This window comes from Callorhinus ursinus, unplaced genomic scaffold (assembly GCF_003265705.2).
Source record: "Callorhinus ursinus isolate GAN/ISIS: 27379988/994484 unplaced genomic scaffold, GSC_fseal_2.0 scaffold63, whole genome shotgun sequence".
NCBI classification, from domain to species: Eukaryota; Metazoa; Chordata; class Mammalia; order Carnivora; family Otariidae; genus Callorhinus; species Callorhinus ursinus.
In genome coordinates, this window is record NW_027397125.1 from 545,668 (window position 1) to 568,012 (window position 22,345).

Sequence of the window (22,345 nt, forward strand, 5' to 3'; positions counted from 1 at the left end):
CTCCCCCGGGAGGAGCGGCCCGGGAGGAGCGGCGCGGGAGCGCACCGCAGGGATCTGCTGGGTTTGGAGACTCCACATGGGGTCGGGTGCCAGAGATAGAAACGCTCGGTCACAGGCCGGGTGAGCACGGAGTGCGGCCAAAGACGGGGGACACGGGAGTGACTGCTTTTCTCTGGGGGCGCACTGAGGAGCGGGGCCCCGAGTTCTCAGCTCCTCCGGGCAGAGATTGGGAGGCCACCATTTTCACCCTGGTCCTCCAAAGCTGTACTGAGAGCTTGCAGGGAACAAAAGCTCCTGAGAGCAAACCCGAGCAGATTGCTTAGCCCGGACCGACAAGGGCGGGGCAATTCCGCCTCCGCAAAGACATTTGGGAACCACGGCAACAGGCCCCTCCCCCAGAAGATCAGCACGAACAGCCAGCAAGCCAAGACCAAGTTTACCGATCAAGGAGAACGGGAGAACTCCAGCGCTAGGGGAATACTGCACATAGAATTCATGGCTTTTTTACCATGATTCATTAGTTTTTCAAAGTTAATTTTTTTAACTGCTTTTTTTTGAATGTTTCTTTTCTCCTTTTTCAACCAACATCTTATCAATCCCTTTTTAAAAAAAACATTTTTTTATTTTTCATTTTTAGAGTCATATTTTATCTCTTCATAGTAGTTACCCTTATTTTTGGCATATATATATATAAGTTGTTCTCTCTTTAAAATTTTGAGATACAGTTTCTTCTAACAGATCAAAATATACCCTAAATCACTAGTGTGTGGCTTTGTTCTAGTCTCCTGCCTGATCACATTCTCTCCCTTTTTTTTTCTTTTCTTATTTTTTTAAAATCTTCTTTCTTTTTTCAAACAACTTCTTATCAATTCCTATTATAAAATCTTTTATAATTTTCATCTTTACAGTCATCTTCCATCGCTTCAGTGTATCAACTCTTATTTTGTACATATGTAAGTCTTTCTTCCTTTAAAATTTTAGGAGGCACTTTCTTCTAATAGACCAAAATACGCCCAAAATCTAGTGTGTGGCACTGATCTATGCACTAGCCTGATCATATTTGATCATATTCTGTTTTTTTTTGTATTGTTCTGTTTTTGTTTGTTTTTATCTTTATCTTTTCTTTTCTTCTCTTTCTTCTTTCTTTCTTTCCCTTCCTTTTCCCCTGGTTTCAGGTCTTCTCTGATTTGTATAGAGTATACTTGCTGGGGACGTTGTTAACCTGTTAGCATTTTGTTCTCTCATTCATCTATTCTCCTCTGGACAAAATGACAAGATGAAAAAAATCACCTCAGCAAAAAGAACAAGAGGTAGTACCATCTGCCAGGGACCTACTCAATACGGACATCAGTACGATGGCGGACCTAGAGTTCAGAATCATGACTTTAAAGATACTAGCTGGGCTTGAAAAAAGCGTGGAAGTTATTAGAGAAACCCTTTCTGGAGAAATAAAAGAACTAAAATCTAACCAAGTCGAAATCAAAATGGCTATTAATGAGGTGCAATCAAAAATGGGGGCACTAACTGCTAGGATAAATGAGGCAGAAGAGAGAATCAGTGATATAGAAGACCAAATGATGGAAAATAAAGAGGCTGAGAAAAAGAGAGACAAACAACTACAGGACCACAAGGGCAGAATTCAAGAGATAAGCAATACCATAAGATGAAACAGCATTAGAATAATTGGGATCCCAGAAGAAGAAGAAAGAGAGAGAGGGGCAGAAGGTATACTGGAGCAAATAATAGCAGAGAACTTCCCTAATGTGGGGAAGGAAACAGGCATCAAAAGCCAGGAGGCACAGAGAACACCTTTCAAAATCAATAAAAATAGGTCAACACCCCGACATCGAATAGTAAAACTTATGAGTCTCAGAGACAAAGAGAAAATCCTGAAAGCAGCTCGGGAGAGGAGATATGTAACCTACACTGGTAGAAACATTAGACTGGCAACAGACCTATCCACAGAGACCTGGCAGGCCAGAAAGGACTGGCATGATATCTTCAGAGCACTAAACGAGAAAAATACGCAGCCAAGAATACTATACCCAGCTAGGCTGTCACTGAAAATAGAAGAGAGATAAAAAGCTTCCAGGACAAACAAAAACTAGATGAACTTGCAAATACAAAACCAGCCCTAAAGAAATATTGAAAGGGGTCCTCTAAGCAAAGAGAGAGCCTAAAAGCAGCATAGATCAGAAAGGAACACAGACAATATACAGTAACAGTCACCTTACAGGCAATACAATGGCACTAAATTCATACCTTTCAATAGTTACCCTGAATGTGAATGGGCTAAATGCCCCAATCAAAAGACACAGGCTATCAGATTGGGTTAAAAAAAAAACAAGACCTGTCAATATGCTGTCTGCAAGAGACTCATTTTAGACCCAAAGACACCCCCAGATTGAAAGTGAGGGGGTGGAAAACCATTTACCATGCTAATGGACACCAATAGAAAGCTAGGTGGCAATCCTTATATCAGACAAATTAGATTTTAAAACAAAGACTGTAATAAGAGATGAGGAAGGACACTATATCCTACTTAAAGGGTCTATCCACCAAGAAGATCTAACAATTGTAAATATCTATGCCCTGAACATGGGAGCAGCCAATTACATAAGTCAATCAATAACAAAAGTGAAGAAACACATTGACAACAATACAATAATAGTGGGGGACTTTAACACCCCCCTGAATGAAATGGACAGATCATCTATGCAAAAGATCAACAAGGAAATAAAGACTTTAAATGACACACTGGACCAAATGGTCTTCACAAACATATTCAGAACATTCTATCCCAAGGCAATGGAATACACATTCTTCTCTAGTGCCCATGGAACATTCTCCAGAATTGATCACATCCTAGGTCACAAATCAGGTCTCAACTGGTATCAAAAGACTGGGATTATTCCCTGCATATTTTCAGACCACAATGCTTTGAAACTAGAACTCAATCACAAGAAGAAAGTCGGAAAGAACTCAAATACATGGAGGCTAAAGAGCATCCTACTAAAGAATGAATGGGTCAACCAGGAAATTAAAGAATTAAAAAAATTCATGGAAACCAATGAAAATGAAAACACAACTGTTCAAAATCTTCAGGATAGAGCAAAGGCAGTCCTGAGAGGAAAGTATATAGCAATACAAGCCTTTCTCAAGAAACAAGAAAGGTCTCAAATACACAATCTAACCTTACACCTAAAGGAGCTAGAGAAAACACAACAAAGAAGCCTAAACCCAGCAGGAGAAGAGAAATAATAAAGATCAGAGCAGAAATCAATGAAATAGAAACCAAAAGAACAGTAGAACAGATCAATGAAACTAGGAGCTGGTTCTTGGAAAGAATTAACAAGATTGATAAACCCATGGCCAGACTTACCAAAAGGAAAAGAGAAATGACCCAAATCAACAAAATCATGAATGAAAGAGGAGAGATCACAACCAACACCAAAGAAATACAAACAATTATAAGAACATATTATGAGCAACTCTATGCCAGCAAATTAGATAACATGGAAGAAATGAGTGCATTCCTAGAGATGTATCAACTACCAAAATTGAACCAGGAAGAAATAGAAAACCCGAACAGACCTATAACCACTAAGGAAATTGAAGCAGTCATCAAAAATCTCCCAACAAACAAAAGCCCAGGGCCAGATGGCTTCCCAGGGGAATTCTATCAGACATTTCAAGAAGAATTAATACCTATTCTCCTGAAACTGTTCCAAAAAATAGAAATGGAAGGAAAACTTCCAAACTCATTTTATGAGGCCACCATTACCTTGATCCCCAAACCAGACAAAGACCCCATCAAAAAGGAGAATTACAGAGCAATATCCTTGATGAACATGTATGCAAAAATTCTCACCAAAATACTAGCCAATAGGATCCAACAGTACATTAAAAGGATTATTCACCATGACCAAGTGGGATTTATCCCTGGGATGCAAGGTTGGTTCAACATCCACAAATCAATCAATGTCATACAATACATTAATGAAAGAAAGAACAAGATTCATATGATCCTCTCAATAGATGCAGAAAAAGCATTTGACAAAGTACAGCATCCTTTCTTGATCAAAACTCTTCAGAGTATAGGGATAGAGGGTACATAGCTTTTCCCCTAAGGTCAGGAACGTGGCAGGGATGTCCACTATCACCAATGCTATTCAACATAGTATTAGAAGTCCTAGCCACAGCAATCAGACAACAAAAAGAAATCAAAGGCATCCAAATCGGCAAAGAGGAAGTCAAACTCTCACTCTTCGCAGATGATATGATACTGTATGTGGATAACCCAAAAGACTCCACCCCAAAACTGCTAGAACTCATACAGGAATTCAGTAAAGTGGCAGGATATAAAATCAATGCACAGAAATTAGTGGCATTCCTATACACCAACAACAAGACAGAAGAGAGACAAATCAAGGAGTCGATCCCATTTACAATTGCACCCAAAACCATAAGATACCTAGGAATAAATTTAACCAAAGAGGCAAAGGATCTGTACTCAGAAAACTATAAAATACTCATGAAATAAATTGAAGAAGACACAAAGAAATGGAAAAACTTTCCATGCTCATGGATTGGAAGAACAAACATTGTGAAGATGTCAATGCTACCTAGAGCAATCTACACATTCAATCCAATCCCCATCAAAATAGCATCCACTTTTTTCAAAGAAATGGAACAAATAATCCTAAAATTTGTATGGAACCAGAAGAGACCCCGAATAGCCAGAGGAATGTTGAAAAAGAAAAGCAAAGCTGGCGGCATCACCATTCCGGACTTCCAGCTCTATTACAAAGCTGTCATCATCAAGACAGTATGGCACTGGCACAAAAACAGACATATAGATCAATGGAACAGAATCGAGAGCCCAGAAATGGACCCTCAACTCTATGGTCAACTCATCTTTGACAAAGCAGGAAAGAATGTCCAATGGAAAAAAGACAGTCTCTTCAACAAATGGTGTTGGGAAAATTGGACAGCCACATGCAGAAGAAGGAAACTGGACCATTTCCTTACACCACACACAAAAATAGACTCCAAATGGTTGAAAGACCTAAACGTGAGACAGGAGTCCATCAAAATCCTAAAGGAGAACTTAGGCAGCAACCTCTTCGACCTCAGCCACAGCAACTTCTTCCTAGAAACATCACCAAAGACAAGGGAAGCAAGGGCAAAAATGAACTATTGGGATTTCATCAAGATAAAAAGCTTTTGCACAGCAAAAGAAACAGTCCACAAAACCAAAATACAACCGACAGAATGGGAGAGAATATTTGCAAATGACATATCAGATAAAGGGCTAGTATCCAAAATGTGTAAAGAACTTCTTAAACTCAACACCCAGGGCTCCTGGGTGGCTCAGTTGGTTAAGCGACTGCCTTCGGCTCAGGTCATGATCCTGGAGTCCCTGGATCGAGTCCCGCATCAGGCTCCCTGCTCAGCAGGGAGTCTGCTTCTCCCTCTGACCCTCCCCCCATCTCATGTGCTTTCTCTCTCATTCTCTCTGTCTCTCAAATAAATAAATAAAATCTTTAAAAAAAAAAAAAAAAACTCAACACCCAAAGAACAAATAATCCAATCAAGAAATGGGCAGAAGACATGAACTGACATTTTTCCAAAGAAGACATCCAAATGGCCAACAGACACATGAAAAAGTGCTCAACATCACTCGGCATCAGGGAAATCCAAATCAAAACCTCATTGAGATGCCACCTCACACCAGTCAGAATGGCTAAAATGAACAAGTCAGGAAACAACAGATGTTGGCGGGGATGCGGAGAAAGGGGAACCCTCCTACACTGTTGGTGGGAATGCAAGCTGGTGCAACCACTCTGGAAAACAGTATGGCGGTTCCTCAAACAGTTGAAAATAGAGCTACCATACGATCTAGCAATTGCACTACTGGGTATTTACCCCAAAGATACAAATGTAGGGATCCGAAGGGTACGTGCACCCCAATGTTTATAGCAGCAAAGTCCACAATAGCCAAACGGTGGAAAGAGCCAAGATGTCCACTGACAGATGAATGGATAAAGAAGATGTGGTATATATACACAATGGAATATTATGCAGCCATCAAAAGGAATGAGATCTTGCCATTTGCAACGACGTGGATGGAACTGGAGGGTGTTATGCTGAGTGAAATAAGTCAATCAGAGAAAGACATGTATCATATGACCTCACTGATATGAGGAATTCTTAATCTCAGGAAACAAACTGGGGGTTGCTGGAGTGGTGGGGGGTGGGAGGGATAGGGTGGCTGGGTGATAGACATTGGGGAGGGTATGTGCTATGGTGAGCACTGTGAATTGTGCAAGACTGTTGAATCACAGATCTGTACTTCTGAAAAAAATAATGCAATATATGTTAAGAAAAAAAAGAAGAAGAAGAAGTTAGTAGGAGGGGAAGAATGAAGGGGAATAAGTCGGAGGGGGAGACGAACCATGAGAGACAATGGACTCTGAAAAACAAACTGAGGGTTCTAGAGGGGAGGGGGGTGGGGGGATGGGTTAGCCTGGTGATGGGTATTAAAGAGGGCACGTTCTGCGTGGAGCACTTGGTGTTATGCACAAACAATGAATCATGGAACACTACATCAAAAACTAATGATGTAATATATGGTGATTAACATAACAATAAAAAATTTAAAAAAATACGTCACACACAGAGAGAAATCTTAGAGAAAAAGGTTATAGCTTGTGAAAATTAGCTTGAAAAATTTAATTGTCAAGGTGCCTGGGTGGCTCAGTTGGTTGAGCAGCTGCCTTCAGGTCAGTTCACCATCTCAGAGTCCTGGGATCCAGCCCCTCAACAGGCTCCCTGCTCAGTGGGGAGTTTATTTATCCCTCCCTTTCTGCCCCTCCCCTTTCGCTTGTGCTCTCTCTCTATCAAATAAATAAATAAAATCTTTTTTTTAAAAGAAAAATTTAATTATTTTTGCATACTATACATGTTTCCTAGGTCTTTCTTTAGAATAGATAAGAAGTTCTCCCAGGCCACTTTACAGAATCCAGCTAAAGCTTACTGAGTCCTACAACAAAGTTTGGAGTAGCAAATAGTTGGAGATGCCTATAGATTTTTAAGAATCACGAAAGAATTAAAATTTCAGGTGACTCTTAGGCTTATTTTAATGATGGAATTACTTGTAAATGAGCTTGATTTTGGTTTCCCAAGTGAAATTTTTCATGGGGAGGCACGGTTTGCCATGAAGGTCAGTACTGCTGGGATGGCCTGATGAACCTGTGCTAAGAGTGCGTCACCTAAATCTGCCTCCACAGGTGAGGGCAGCTGCTTGCACTGTGGGGTGCCAAATTTGGCGATTAGTATTCTGATGATCTAAGGAGACAGAACTATATATTATAAGAACCTTTCTACCTGGGGCGCCTGGGTGGCACAGTCAGTTAAGCATCCGACTCTTGGTTTCGACTCAGGTCATGATCTCAGGGTTCTGAGATCAAGTTGGGCTGTATGTTCAGCACAGAATCTGCTTGAGTTTCTCTCTCCCTTTTCCTCTGCCCCTGCCCCCCACCAAGCTCACTCTAAAATAAACAAATAAATCTTTTTTAAGATTTTACTTATTTATTTGTCAGAGAGAGAGAGAGAGCACGCACGCACAAACAGGGGGAGCGGCAGGCAGAGGGAGAAGGAAAAGCAGATTTCCCACTGAGCAGGGAGCCCGATGGGGGCTCGATCCCAGGACCCCAGGATCATGACCTGAGCCGAAGGCAGACGCTTAACTGACTGAGCCACCCAGGCATCCCATAAATAAAATTTTTTTTTTTTTAAGAATCTTTTTTCCTGAATGGAGTTTAAAATCAGATAATATATAGAAATCAGTAAATATTTAAAGAATGTAATGTTACATTTTTTGTTTTTATAAAAACCACAGATTCAAATCTTCACTCCACTGGCCACTATACTTTGTTGTACTGTAATTCTTGAAGGGAATTAAGCAGCTTCCTGGCCAATTAACAAGTAGTTATTGAATGTCTGCTGTGTGATGAATGTGAAATAAATAGGGTAAGAGAAAAGTGAGTATAGAATAGTATATGACATGGTCCTGCTTGCTTAGGGTTGAAAATCTATTTGAGGAGGACAAAACTAATCTACACAAAATAACTCCGAGGGTAAGCAAATACTGACTGTGGTACTGATAATCTACTCCCTCCAACAAGTGTGCACCTGACTACCTGTGTGAAGTTTGTGACGTCGGCAAGTGTAGGAAGATATGTGGGAAAATCACTGGAACCGGAGAAATAGGGAATGGGTTATGGGAATTCTTGGCTTAAATGTGGTTAGGAGATTGGCAAACTTGCGTTGTTTTATAAAGAAAATCAGAGTCTAAAACTTAGAATGGAATTTGCCTATCCTGAGCTAAGAGAAGCACATCCAAAGGTACAATAATGGATCTAGAACCACTGCAGGGATTAAATATTGACAGCTGACAAAGCAATATCTGGCCCAATTTTTGACCTCAGTTGGTTGGAATTCTTTAAACTGTATTTGCCATAAACTTTCATAAATTATTCAATTAATTTTTTAGAAAGTTGCATATATCATTAAAATACATGAATATAGACAATATCCAATGATAAAGCCTAGCAGATGTTGTGGCTGAAACGTCCCCCAATGTAGCACAATGATTATTTGCATCTCCTTTTCCATTTGTATCTATTCTAACATTAAAAAAAAAAAAACTCTGGGGAATTCAATGCATAGGAAATTCAGTGGATATTTTATAATTCTCTTCTTACTTGCTCTGTCAGGATCATTCTACATGACACCCTAAAAACCTTCTTCCTGGGCCTTCTAGGGTACTGGGCTCCCCAGTGTTCTTCCCACCTCTCTGGTTGCTCCTCTTTGCTGGTTCCTCTCTCCCTGATCTGTATGGTTTCTGAACTCTCGCTCTAGGCTCTCTTCTCTTCTCACGGTCAGTGAACTTCCTGAATGATGGCTTCGTGGCTTCTGTTGTCATGCACTTATCCACCTGCCTAGGTGGCAGGTCTTCTATCGACTAAACTTTGCTTCTAACAGTTCACTTCTTCAGCCACCACCACTGCATCTAAACCACCATCATCTCTTGCTGGCCTTCCATGTGTACCCTTTGTGCCATCAAATGCTATCCCTATAATGCAATCGGGATGATCTTTCAAAAATGCAGTTGTCTATCGCAGGGTTGAGTTTTCAGTGTACAACAATTCAGATGTACAAAAATGTAACTTGATTTTCCTAAAACGAGACTTAATTTTTGCATCTTGGTGCTCATTTCCATTTTCTAGCATTACATTATTATTATTTTTAAAAGATTTATTTATTTATTTGAGAGAGAGAGAGAGTGCACGTGCATGAATGGGGGGAGGGGCAGAGGGAGAGAATCTCAAGCAGGCTCCCTGCCTAGTGTGGGGTTGATGCAGGGTTGGATCCCATGAACCATGAGATTATGACCTGAGCTGAAATCACAAGTTGGTGACTCAACCGACTGAGCCATCCAGGAGCCCCAGGTGTTCCATTATTTTTAATGAATCTGAGTTAAACTCAGTGTCTTTCAATTTTCTTAGTGTCTTATGAGTAAACTTAGTCATTTTAGGTTTCTGACCCTCCTCTTTTCTCCCCAGGTCCACATCCAAGCTGGGGGTGGGGGGCTTTTGCAGCTTCACAGCATCAGTGAAGCTAGTCCACCTGCTCTGTAGCTACTCTTAGATTTTCATCGGCATCTGCTGAGAGTAACTACTATCTAGTCTCTGGTCACTGGCATCTACTACTTCTGCCAATGTCCTCCCTTTCTCCTTGGTTCTGGGTTGTCAGGTCCGCCCAGGTCCTTCTGTGTCTTTAGGCCACTTCACTCTCTCTTGTAGGCTCTTGCCCTGCTACTCTCTGGGACACAGGACAACTCAGGTGTTTGCCAAGTTAGCCTCAAAAAAGTGTAGTGAAGTATGTAACCTCTCTACATGTGCATAGAACAAAAAGGTGCTCCCTCTAAACCTGAAGTTAAAGAAATGTCACTGAATTATAATCCTTTCCATATAAGCTAAAAATTTATTTCTGGTATTTTTCTTAGGTCCACTTAAAAAAATGTCAGATTGAAGAATAAAGTGAACTAATTCAACTTTCTAATAATATTCTGTTTCTTTAGATCTCTTCAAAGTCCCTGAAAAGGAATTTTGAGAAAGAAAAACAGAGTTGGAAGCATCATACTTCCTGATTTCAAGCTATATTATAAAATTATAGTAATCAAAAGCATATGATGTCGGCATAAAAACAGACACCAAGATGAATGGAACAGAAGAGTGAACCCAGAAATGAACCCAAGCATATATGGTCAACTAATTTTTGACAAAGGCACTCAGAAGACACAAAGGGGAAAGGGTAGTCTCAACAAATGGTGCTGGGGAAACTGGACATCCACCTGCAAAAAAATGAAACTGGACTCATCTTACATCACACAAAAAAAACCTCAAAGTGGATAAAGACCTAAACTGAAACCATAAAAGTCCTAGAATAAAACACAGGGGAAAAAGCTCCTTGACATTGGCTTTGGCAATAACTTTTTGGATATGACACCAAAAGCTCAGGAAACTAACAAAAAAGCTTCTGCACAGCAAAGGAAACCATTGACAAAATAAAAAGGCAATGTATGGAACAGGAGAAAGTATTTGCAAACCAACTATCAGGTAAAGAGTGAATATCAGATAAAGAGTTAATATCCAAAATATATAAGGAATTCACACAACTCAATGGCAAGAAAACAAGCAACCCCAATTTAAAAATTGGCAAATGACCTGAAGTGACATTTTTCCAAAGAAGACATACAAATGGCCAATAGTATATGAAAAGGTGTTCAATATCACTCATCATCCAGAAAATGCAGATCAAAATCACAATGTGATGTCATTTCAACATCTGTTAGGATGCATATAATCAAAAAGGCAAGAGAGGGGCGCCTGGGTGGCTCAGTCCGTTAAGCGGCTGCCTTCGGCTGGGGTCATGATCCCAGGATCCTGGGATCGAGCCCCACGTCCAGCTCCTTGCTCGGCGGAGAGCCTGCTTCTCCCTCTCCTTCTGCCTGCCACTCTGCCTACTTGTGCTCTCTCTCTATCTCTCTGTCAAATAAATAAATAAAATCTTTTTTTAAAAAAAAAGGCAAGAGAAACAACTGTGGCAAGGATGTGGAGAAAGGAAACACTTAATACACGGTTGGTGGGAATCCAAACTGGGGCAGGCACTATGGAAAACAATATGGAGGCCCCTCAAAAAATGAAAAGTAGAACTACCCTATGATCCAGCAATCTCACTTCTGGGTACATAACCAAAGGAAATGAAATCAGTACCTCAAAGAGATATGAGTAAATCTGGAAGACATTATGCTAAGTGAAATACGTGAAACATAGAAAGAAAAAAAATGCATGATCTTATAGGTAGAATCTAAAAAAATCGAATGCATGGAAGCAGAGAGTAGAACTTTGGTTACCAGCCATGGGGAAGTGGGGGGAAATGAGGAGATGCTGGTTATAGGGCACATGGTTGCAGTTATGTAGAATAAATAAGTCTAGAGATCTAACATAGAGTATGATGATTATAGTCAATAATACTGTACCGAATACTGGAAATTTGTTAAGATTGCTCGCATCACACACACACCAAATGGTAACTATGTGAAGAGAAGGTATGTTAAGTAGCTTGACTGTAGTAATCATTTCGCTATGTGTATTTTGGATCACATCATCACGTGGTACTCCTTAAATATACACACATAGACACACACACACAGAGTCCCCGAGATGTTTCAAAGTGTAAGTCGTTCTTTTTTTTAATTTTTTTGAAAGATTTTATTTATTTATTTGAGAGAGAGAGACATAGCGAGAGAGGGAACACAAGCAGGGGGAGTAGGAGAGGTAGAAGCAGGCTTCCTCGTAGAGCAGGGAGCCCGATGCGGGGCTGGATCCCAGCACTCTGGGATCAGAACCTGAGCCGAAGGCAGATGCTTAACGACTGAGCCACCCAGGCGCCCCCAAAGTGTAAGTCATTCTTAATCTCAGGAAACAAACTGAGGGTTGCTGGAATGGTGGGGGGTGGGAGGGATGGGGTGGCTGGGTGATAAAAAATGGGGAGGGTATGTGCTATGGTGAGCGCTGGGAATTGTGTAAGACTGTTGAATCACAGACCTGTACCCCTGAAACAAATAATACATTATATGTTAAAAAAAAAAAGAAGGAGAAGAAGAAGATAGCAGGAGGGGAAGAATTAAGGGGGGGGGAATTGGAGGGGGAGATGAACCATGAGAAACTATGGACTCTGGAAAAAAACTGAGGGTTCTAGAGGGTAGAGGGTGGGGGGATGGGTTAGCCTGGTGATGGGTATTAAAGAGGGTACTGCATGGAGCACTGGGTGTTATACGCAAACAATGAATCATGGAACACTACATCAAAAACTAATGATGTAATGTCTGGTGACTAACATAACATAAAAAAAAAAAGTGTAAGTCGTAGCAAAGCATCAGTAGCCTCTCCTCCCTCCCTATCTCCCCCCTCCCTAGGAAGCTCCCTCTCCACCCCACCCCTCCCTTCCCCTTAAGCACAGGGCTGAGCTGCTTACACAGGGATCACTGCGGGTTTCCCTTGCTTCTCAGACACTATCACGACCTCACTGCCCTGCACTCATCAGGGCTGCGCACATATAACCAAGAGAGAAGCTGGAGTCCCTGCCTCCCCCCTCCGTCAGCAGGCCATCTGGGCATGTGTCATAGGAGGCCATCAAACCAGTGGGCATCTGGGCTCCGACTTGTTAAGTTGCTTCTTAACAGCAAGGGGTTCTGGGCCAGTGCCTAAGAGCAGTGGCTAGAAAGGGCCAGAGAGCCACTTCTTCTTCTTCTTCTTTTTTTAGAGCTTCACTACAGCTTTTGACTTGAAAATAATGTGGCAGGATAATTGACCAAAACATTAAGATATTTTCCCTTCTTCCCCTATCAGACCAGTAGCCAGGCTCATCTTAGGATTTTCCTGCCTAAGGGATTTTCACAGAAGTTGCATGAGATGAGCAGCATTTCCTGTCTTTGGCAAGAGCAAAACTCATTGCAGAGGTGGTGCCAGGTGTCCAGGTGCAGGGAGGGGGCAAGGTGGCAAGAGAGTGTGAAGCCTCAAGGAAAGTGAGGGATAATAAATACAGATTCTCCCGGACAGAGGTCAGCAGGGCTATTGGTGGCTGCCCCTGGGGGAGGTGATAAGGTGGCAGAGAGCATGGCCACCTAGAACATGTGTGGACTCCCAACTTGACCGTTTCCTGGTGCCCCCTGCAGTTTCCAGGTACGGGAGCAGCATAGTTCCTGACTTGAAGGGGTCATGAGGTCAGCGAGGAGATGCGTGTCCCAAGAGTAACTGTGTGGGCAAATAACTAGTGAGCTCAGACTCTACGTGATCCCTTGGTGGGCGTATAAGGCCGTAGGGCCTTTGCACAGCCTTGGAGAGGGGAAGGCCTGATAAATACTGAGTCTGAATCCCCAACCAGTTTGGTGAAACAGGGGCACAGTGTGACTTAGGTTGGTCAGAAGAAAATGTAATAATGCATTTGGATTTGTACATCTGAATGGAGATTTGAACCTTCCGTACTCTACTTAAGGTTGCAGACATTGACAAAAGGAATAGATATATTTTATTTTTTACTCCCTCTTATCAAACCTGTACCCTGCCCCACTCCCCCAAACTCCATCCCTTTCTATTCCCTTCTGGTGACATATGCCAAGTTCTCGTTAAAGTCTATATAAAGCAAAAAAAGAAAAAAAGAGAGAGAATGAGGTCTGAGAAAGTAGGAAGTGTGTGGAACATTCTGGAAAAGTTTTTATATACGTTTGAGAAATGGAATGAAATGAAGGTTCTCCCCAAAGCAGTTAAAACATAGTTACCTCAAACCTGCCATAGAATAAAGGTCAGAAACTAATAAACCAACAAAGTATCTGGCACTGCCTTTCCCTTCAGGAGGTTCTAACTCTACTGATTTTTACCTGAGAGGCACTGCTGAGAAGAAATTCGTCTATTAATTGGCTTATGAGGATAGACACCCAGATAAAGAGGCTTCAGTTGCTGTGACAAAATCATTTCATTCAGTTTTTTCTGCAGAATGAAATATTCTTCAGATAACTTTGATATCTAAAAAGAAGGTCATGTGTCAGATTAAATCAAGGAAAAGAGTTCAGAGGGCTCCACAGGTACCCCGGGGCCTGGTAAATGCCTGACTGACGGTCCCGGGACTCTCAAGTACGTTTTCTCCAGAACCCACCCTGATCCTGGTCTGAAAACCGAGGGTCTGGAAAAGTCCTCCCCTGACCAAGCCTCCTCCCCCTTTGTGCTACTTGCACATCTCCTCACATTTTCCATTTAAAACTGTCACACATGTCATGCTACGTGAATGTTCTGTCCTGATCAACTCCTCCCAGCGTTCCTGAGACCTGGCTTCTGTCCCTAACACTCTGTAGCCATTTAGTCCGAAGAACCCCTCTGTTGCCTTGGATGGGTTAACCCCGTCCTCTCCTTTCCAGTGTTCTCAGCCTCACTTCAAGCCACTCTCCTCGGGTTCCTCCCTTTCCATCGGCCCTTCTGCCTCCGTCTGGGCTGCATCCGGCCCCCTTAACACAGCTGTCCTGCTGGGTTGCATGTAGGGCCCCTGCTTTTCTGCCTCTAGCTTCGTCCCCGTGAAGCACTGAATCTACTCCTGCGACATTATTAGCCAGCTCTAGGGAGATGATTTCGTAATTCTGCATCTCCTCAACGTCTCTGATGTAAAGCAGGTCAGGATTCAAATCTCCAATCTGGTCTTTAGTGTGAGAAAACACATGCACCAAGGAAAGGAAGGACCCTATGTACGTTAAACTCTCTATTTCCATGTGCTTAAAAAAAACAGAACAGGAAGGGGCTGGAAGAGCTCTAGGAACAGCCAGAAGTTGGAGATGTTTGGGCCACACCTCTAACATGAAAGAGGTGTCCAGGAGCCCCTGTCAGAGAAAAAAGCAGAGTTTAGGGACCCACGAGTATTAGGCAATCCCTCTTTGATCTAATTCATGATAAGATTTCCTTCCTTCCTTCCTTCCTTCCTTCCTTCCTTCCTTCCTTCCTTCCTTCCTTCCTTCCTTCCTTCCTTCCTTCCTTCCTTCCTTTCCTTCCTTCCTTCCCTCCCTCCCTTTCTCCTTCCTACCTTCCTTCCTGATGAGATTTCTTTCTTTCTTTCCTTCCTTCCTTCTTTTTTTTTTTTTTTAAGTACACCCCACGCCCAGCATGGATCCTGATGTGGAGCTCAATCTCACAACCCTGAAATCAAGACCTAAGCTGAGATCAAGAGTCGGACGCTTAACCAACTGAGCCACCCAGGTGCCCCTAATGATATTTCTTCCATGATTTTATATGCCAGTGATTATCCTGATAATGCATATTAACTTATAATATGCAATTTTAGAGGTCATCTAGTTAAAATCCTTCACTTAACATAAGAGAAAATAAAGGTGCCCACATAAAAAGTGATTTTCTTTAGGTCAAACACCTAGACAGAAAGCAAGATCTGGAACCGGAATTTCCAGGAGCTGGTCCCTGTGGTCTCTCTCCAGAGTACTGATTTATCAGTGTTCCATGCACACCCCATGAGAAGGACTAAAGCCATCTGCCCCCTTCTAGAAACAGCTGAAACATGCCTACTCATGGCACAAGATATTCTCCAACAGGGAATCTTTTTTTGTGGGTTTTCTTTATAGTTCCTCATTGTCATGACATAACATGTAGATTTTCATCTTCATTGCACATATGTCTGAGTATGGCTACATGCCTAATTTTGACACCTAGTGATGTCTGCTCAAAATTTGGGGCAGAAAAAGCATAGACTTCAGAGGATTTATAAAACTTTTTTTTCCCTTTATAATGAAAGATCTCAGATATGGAAATTTGCATTGTCAAATGTGAGCATTTTAGTAAGCTGTATAAACCGATGACTACTAGTCTCCTTACTACACAAGATTTCTATCATATCTTACATTATTTCTTACAGCACATTGTGCCTATAAAAAATTATAGCTATTTGAAGAGCAAAACCCTTGAGACATTACAAAAGAGGTTTGCAGTTTCATAAAAGCAGATGAAACAACGTATCAGTTATCAGTGAACTATAGGTTTACTTTAGTTACTGTGTAGTTCCCAGATACTTCTACTAATAAATAAATCTGTTTATTTACATACCTGTTTTGAAAAGATGGCCAAATCACATGCTTCTTTCTCTAAAACTGTCTTCGGGTCTTTGTCATTCTTTGTCCTGAAATTACAGGATTCCTCATGTTTTGTGGGATAAGAATACAGATCGTGAGTATTTCTTGCTACATCGGTCGGTGTCGCAACAATCTTTTGGTTTTTAAAAGAAGACACCCTGTCCTTCCTTAATTGCTGCCTCCTCTTGTAGCTCCGGTATTTGCTCTGAATGAACACTGCTGATCTGTCTTCTTCCTGAGCTCGGACTGTTGCTTCGGCCTGCCTCTCTTGGACTGTCCCCAGCCTCAGATGGCATCTCTGCTGGCTGCAGGCTGGTGTTTTCTGGGTCACTACCGATGTCTTCTTTTCTTTTTCCTTGTTATTTGTGTTTTGATAGACTGACTTTTGGCTAAGACTAGGTTCCAAAATCTTTTTAAAAGAAGGCTGTTTTGTCTCGTTCTCTGCTGACCAAAGTCCTGGGTAGCTTGGCCTTTCTGATAGGGCCTTCCTTTTGAGATATGCTGCTTTGGATTCTTCAGAATTCCTTTCCTCTGCATACCTCTGGTAGTAATTCTGGACCACAGTGTCCTTCTCCACTTTCCTTATCTTACTGTTCTCTTCCAGGTCTTTCATATACTTCTTTTGGGAGTGTCCTTCTGCCCAAGAGTCCCCCACTAGATGTGGTTCTTGCTTAGCCGCTTCCTCAAACAGGTTATTCACTTTTTTCTGAGTTTGATATCCTCTGTTGTTATTTTCAATGGCCAGAGTGCCTTCCTCTTCAGCTTTGAAAGCAGAAGTCTTCACTACAGAGGTACTTTCTTTATTGTTTGGAGCTGGAATGACTGTTTCATTAGTAGAAACTGCATTTTCTGTCTGTTTCTTCACAGAAGATTCCCTGTGTAAAACAGATTGCATCTGAATATATGATACTAAACTGGAGCTTATTTACCTCTTCTGGGTATAGCTACATGCCACATGATGTTGGGACAACAGTAAAGGGGCAAAAAAAGCACAGAGTAAAAACTTCTCAAGTCATATTAATCAAGTGCTTCCCAAATGTTCTCTCTGGTGGCTGCTCATAAAATGATAAAACCAGTTCCAACTTAGGATGAGAAATATCCTAGTGTATTTTCACTTAACGAGGCATCAAAATCCTGGGAATTTCATCACTTCAAAACATGTCTTCTTCAAAAGGAAGTACCTACAGTGAGGAGAGGTTGTGGAAAGTATGCCTAAATTTGAGACTAGCAAGCAAGGTACGTTCACTAGGCTGACATGCTGGATTTCATAAGCTCAAAGTCTGCTGATCACAGGGAATATTGTACAAAATTAAAGGGAAGCAGTGTCCCTGCTACAGTTCATGATCATATAATATGTTGACCAAAATCGCACAGTTGTTACTTTACCAGTATCCTTCCAAAGTGATTTTCCCTTATCTTGAAGATAACATCTTCTCTATAGCTCTTTATTTATTTTTTTTTGTTTTTTTTTGAGCCACATAGCCTTTTTTTTTCTTTTGGTGAGGACAAAACCCTCACAAGAGCAATATAGCCATGAAAAAGGTGCTAAGGTACAGTGAAAAAGTCATAACCTGACACCCTGACATGCTACTTGTGGGTGTTTTGCCAAAAACTTCATTTTGGCTCAGGAAAGCCAGGAGAGAGTTTTGGTCTTTTGTAATCTGTACAGAAGGACCTGTCTTGAAGTTGAACTTGGAAAAAGTTACTGGAACTCAAATTTCCTAATTCCACTGGCTACTTCCTAGGCCTACGATAGCATCTTTAGGTTTATGCAAGAGGCATAACAGAACTGGGCCAGAGAACTAGGTGGGGTACCAAGAACCCATAATTTCAATGAGTGGCTATACTAGTATTTTGAATACCTTCATAATACCCCCAGAGAATGCCTATACTAGTCAGAATACAATTAATGAGAAAAAGATAAGCAAACTATATCACAAAGCTATAGTAATCAAAACAGTGTGGTATTGGCCTAAAAAAAAGATCGGTGGAACAGAATAGAGAGCCCCAAATAAACACACACATTTATGGTCAATTAATTTATGACAAAGGAGCTAAGAATATACAATGGGGGTAGGATAGTCTATTCAATAAATGGTGTTGGGAAATTAGACAGCCACATGCAAAATAATGAAATTGGATTCCTATCTTACACTACTACAAAAATCAACTCAGAATGGATTAAAGACTTGAACATAAGACCTGAAATCATAAAACTCCTAGAAGTAAATGTAGGTGGTAAGCTCCTTAACTTTGGAGGGGCGCCTGGGTGGCTCAGTTGGTTAAGCTCCTTAACTTTGGTCTTGGTAATGGTTTTGTTTGTTTGTTTTTTGGGATTTGATACCAAAAGCAAAGGCAACAAAAGCAAAAATAAACAAGTGGGACTACATAAAATGAAAAAGCTTCTGTGCAGCAAAGGAAACCATCAATAAAATGAGAAGGCGACTTACTGAATGGGAGAAAATATTTGCAACTCATATATCTGATAAAGGGTTAATATCCAAAATACATAATGAATTCGTACAACTCAATAAAAAAAAAAACGTGATTTAAAAATGGGCAGAGGATCTGAGCAGACATTACTCAAAGAAGATACAAAAATGGCCAACGGGTGCATTAAAAGGGGCTCAACATTACTAATCATCCAGGAAAATGCAAATCAAAACTACAATGAGATATCACCTCACATCTGTTAGAATGACTATTATCACAAAAGACAAGAGAAAAGTACTGGTGAACATGTGAAGAAAAGAGAATCCTTACGCAATGAGAATGTTGTGTGTTGGTGGAAATGTAAATTGGTGCCATTACGGAAAACAATATGGAGGTTCCTCAAAAAACTAAATAGCAATACCAACAATCTGACTTCTGGTAGTATAACCAAAGGAAACAAAAGAATTATCTCTAAGAGATCTCCGCACTTCCACGTTCGTTGCAGTATTTCTCGCAATAGCCAAGAGATGGAGATAACCTAAGTGCCCATTAATGGATGAATGGATAAAGAAGGTACGGTATATGTATACATGGAGTATTATTCACCCACAACAAAGAAGGAAATCCTGCCATTCTTGATAACATGGATGAAATAAACCAGAGAGAGGAAGAAAAATACTGCATAGTAGCACTTATGTGTGCAATCTGAAAAAGAAGAGAAAAAATCAAACTCACAGAAACAGAGTTGCGGTTGTAAAAGGGTTAGGTGGGGGAAATAGGGAGAGGGTGGTAAAAGGATATAAACTTCCAGCTATACGATGAGTAGGTCTGAGGATCCCATGCTAAAACATGGGAGTAATCACTGTTTTGTAGAACTGAATTTTGCTAAGGGAGTACAACTTAAATGTTCTCACCAAAAATGCATGAAAAAGAACTGTGTAAGGTCATGGATGTAGTAATGAATTAAATGGGGAAACCCTTTCACAAAGTATACGTATATCAAATCATCATGATGCACACTTTAAATATCTTAGAATTTTATCTGTACATCATTAATTTTATATATAAATACCTCAATGAAGCAGCAATTTTTAAAAAGATGAATCAGTTCTTGAGATCTAATAAACAGCATGGTGACTGTTAATGATACTGTATTATAGACTTGAAAGTTGCTAAGGGAAGTGTTCTTAAATATTCTCACCACACACACAGTTGTAATTACCGAGGTGAGGGAAATGTTAGCTAACTTTACCGTGGTAATTATTTCACAATATATACGTGTATCAAATGATCATGTTGTACACCTTAAACTGACCCAACGTTGTATGTCAATTCAGTCCCAGTAAATTTGGAGGAAAAAAAAAAGACAAGGGTCCTGGGATTGGGGCTGGAATGATCTTTATCTCTCTCTCTCTCTCTCTCTCTTTTTTTTTTACAACAAGACATTTTATTCCTCAATGGGAAATCCATCTCCAGCCTGGGTTTCCAGCAGGAAATGACCCTTCTCACCAAAGTGACTTTAAAATATGTCTCCCTTAAAAACTAAAGATGTAATGTATGGTGATTAACATAACATAATAAAATTAAAAAAAATGTGTCTCCCTTAACATCATGAATGATGGCACATGCTGACATCATGACATCTTGTTGTGATGCACCAAAAAGGACACAACATCAGTAATGTAGTACTCCTGCCAAAAATGGCTCACCTGAATCTAGTCAGGGGGCCGAAATCAGATAAATCTATCCTGCATTTGCAAATTGGATGTTCTGCCAAACATCTGACCTGGGACATTTTAAAAATGTGAAAGGCATAAAACACACACACACACACACACACACGCATATACAAATACATACACCCACTCACACACATATACATACACACATACACACACTCCCTCTCTCTCGCTCTCTCTTTCACATACACACTCACACACAAAGGCTTGGGAATTTCCTTAAAGAAGTCTTTAAAAATGTGAAAACTGAATGTAATGTATTGTCTTTGGATGCTAGATTTTTTAAAGCAGCCATATAGAATATTAGGACAATTGGGGAACTTGACTATGGAATGTATATTAAAGAGCAGTATTATATCTTCATTAAATTTCTTTAAAAATTTTTTTATTTTACATTTTTAAAATTTTATTATGTTATGTTAGTCACCATACATTACATCATTAGTTTTTGATGTAGTGTTCCATGATTCATTATTGGTGTATAACACCCAGTGCTCCATTCAGTACGTGCCCTCTTTAATACCCATCACCAGGCTAACCCATCCCCTCACCCCCCCCCCCTCTAGAACCCTCAGTCTCTTTCTCAAAGTCCATAGTCTCTCATGGTTCCTCTCCCCCTCCAATTTGCCCCCCTTTATTTTTCCCTTCCTACTATCTTCTTCTTCTTCTTTTTTTAAACATATAATGTATTATTTGTTTCAGAGGTACAGGTCTGTGATTCAACAGTCTTACACGATTCACAGCGCTCACCATAGCACATACCCTCCCCAGTGTCTATCACCCACCCCCCCCACCCCCCCCCCCCCCCACCACTCCAGCAGCCCTCAGTTTGTTTCCTGAGATTAAGAATTGCTCATATCAGTGAGATCATATGATACATGTCTTTCTCTGATTGACTTATTTCGCTCAGCATAATACCCTCCAGTTCCATCCACGTCCTTGCAAATGGCAAGATTTCATTCCTTTTGATGGCTGCATAATATGGAATGATCTTTATCTCTTACAAGGAGATACAACTTATTCATCTTTCCATCAATTCTAGTTTTATCAGTGAGACAAAATCTACATACTTACATCCCTTCCCTTAATCCCTACCGAGATCCATGTCCCTACTGCACTCTTTGCATATTTTTATAGCAGAGTTAACTCGTGTTTCTCGAATCATGTATTTATTGGTTATATTTCCTTTCCATGATTCTGTGAGCAATTTTTAAGATCAGGATTTTGTCTTATTTATCTATGTGTCCCCATAGCTTAGCATAAAACCTTCTGTATGAATGAATTCAGGTGGATCTGCTTAATATGCACTTAGAAATACTATATGGAGGCTCAAGTAAAGAAAGGGCAAAGAGCCATGTTTTGAAGATTGGATTATAGTTTAGGAGTTAACGGCATATTGGTTATTAAGGCCATGGGAATGAATGAGAGAGCCCAGAGATGATGGTATTTAGATGTGAAGGAGGATTTAAATATGGGGAGAAGAGGAGGAATTAGCAAAGGATACTTAGAATTAGGAGCCAGAATGTGGAGAGCAATCTGGCAGAAGCCTAGGAAGAAAAAAAAACTGTAGAAGGAAAGGGTGGTCATCAGTGTGAAACACCAATGAACTCCAAAATAGGATAAAGAACACAAGAGTGGCCACTGGGTGTTCACTGACATTTAATGGATCAGTATTAGGAACCTGATTAGGTGCAAGAAAGACTGTGAACTTTATTTTGACTTTGCAGATTTGAAGAAATGTATAATGTCAAAATGGTATAAGAATGAACATCATTATACCTTTTATTTTCAAAGTTTTTCTTGTAGTCAAATTCCTGATCATGGGTCTGAATGGTTGTTACTGCTGTGTTTTTCATATTAACAATTTCTTTTCTTTGTTTCCTGACTAGATGTCCTCTTGTGGCTGAAACATATAAGGTCCGGG

At 40.6% G+C, this 22,345-nt stretch overlaps 1 protein-coding gene across 4 annotated transcripts in view; it reads right to left on the reverse strand.

The window, feature by feature from the left end:
• Nucleotides 1-22,345, reverse strand: part of MYO3A (myosin IIIA) — a 232,002-nt gene that overhangs the window by 31,371 nt on the left and 178,286 nt on the right. For 3 of the 4 annotated variants that reach the window (XM_073885535.1, XM_025891892.2, XM_073885534.1), the window contains 3 exons: nt 22,201-22,324; nt 16,224-17,124; nt 14,009-14,153 (listed from right to left, as the gene is read on the reverse strand). In XM_073885535.1, coding sequence (XP_073741636.1) covers nt 14,009-14,153; nt 16,224-17,124; nt 22,201-22,324 — 1,170 coding nt within the window. The remainder of the gene's footprint in view (nt 1-14,008; nt 14,154-16,223; nt 17,125-22,200; nt 22,325-22,345) is intronic. The other variant, XM_073885536.1, reaches the window with a different exon arrangement.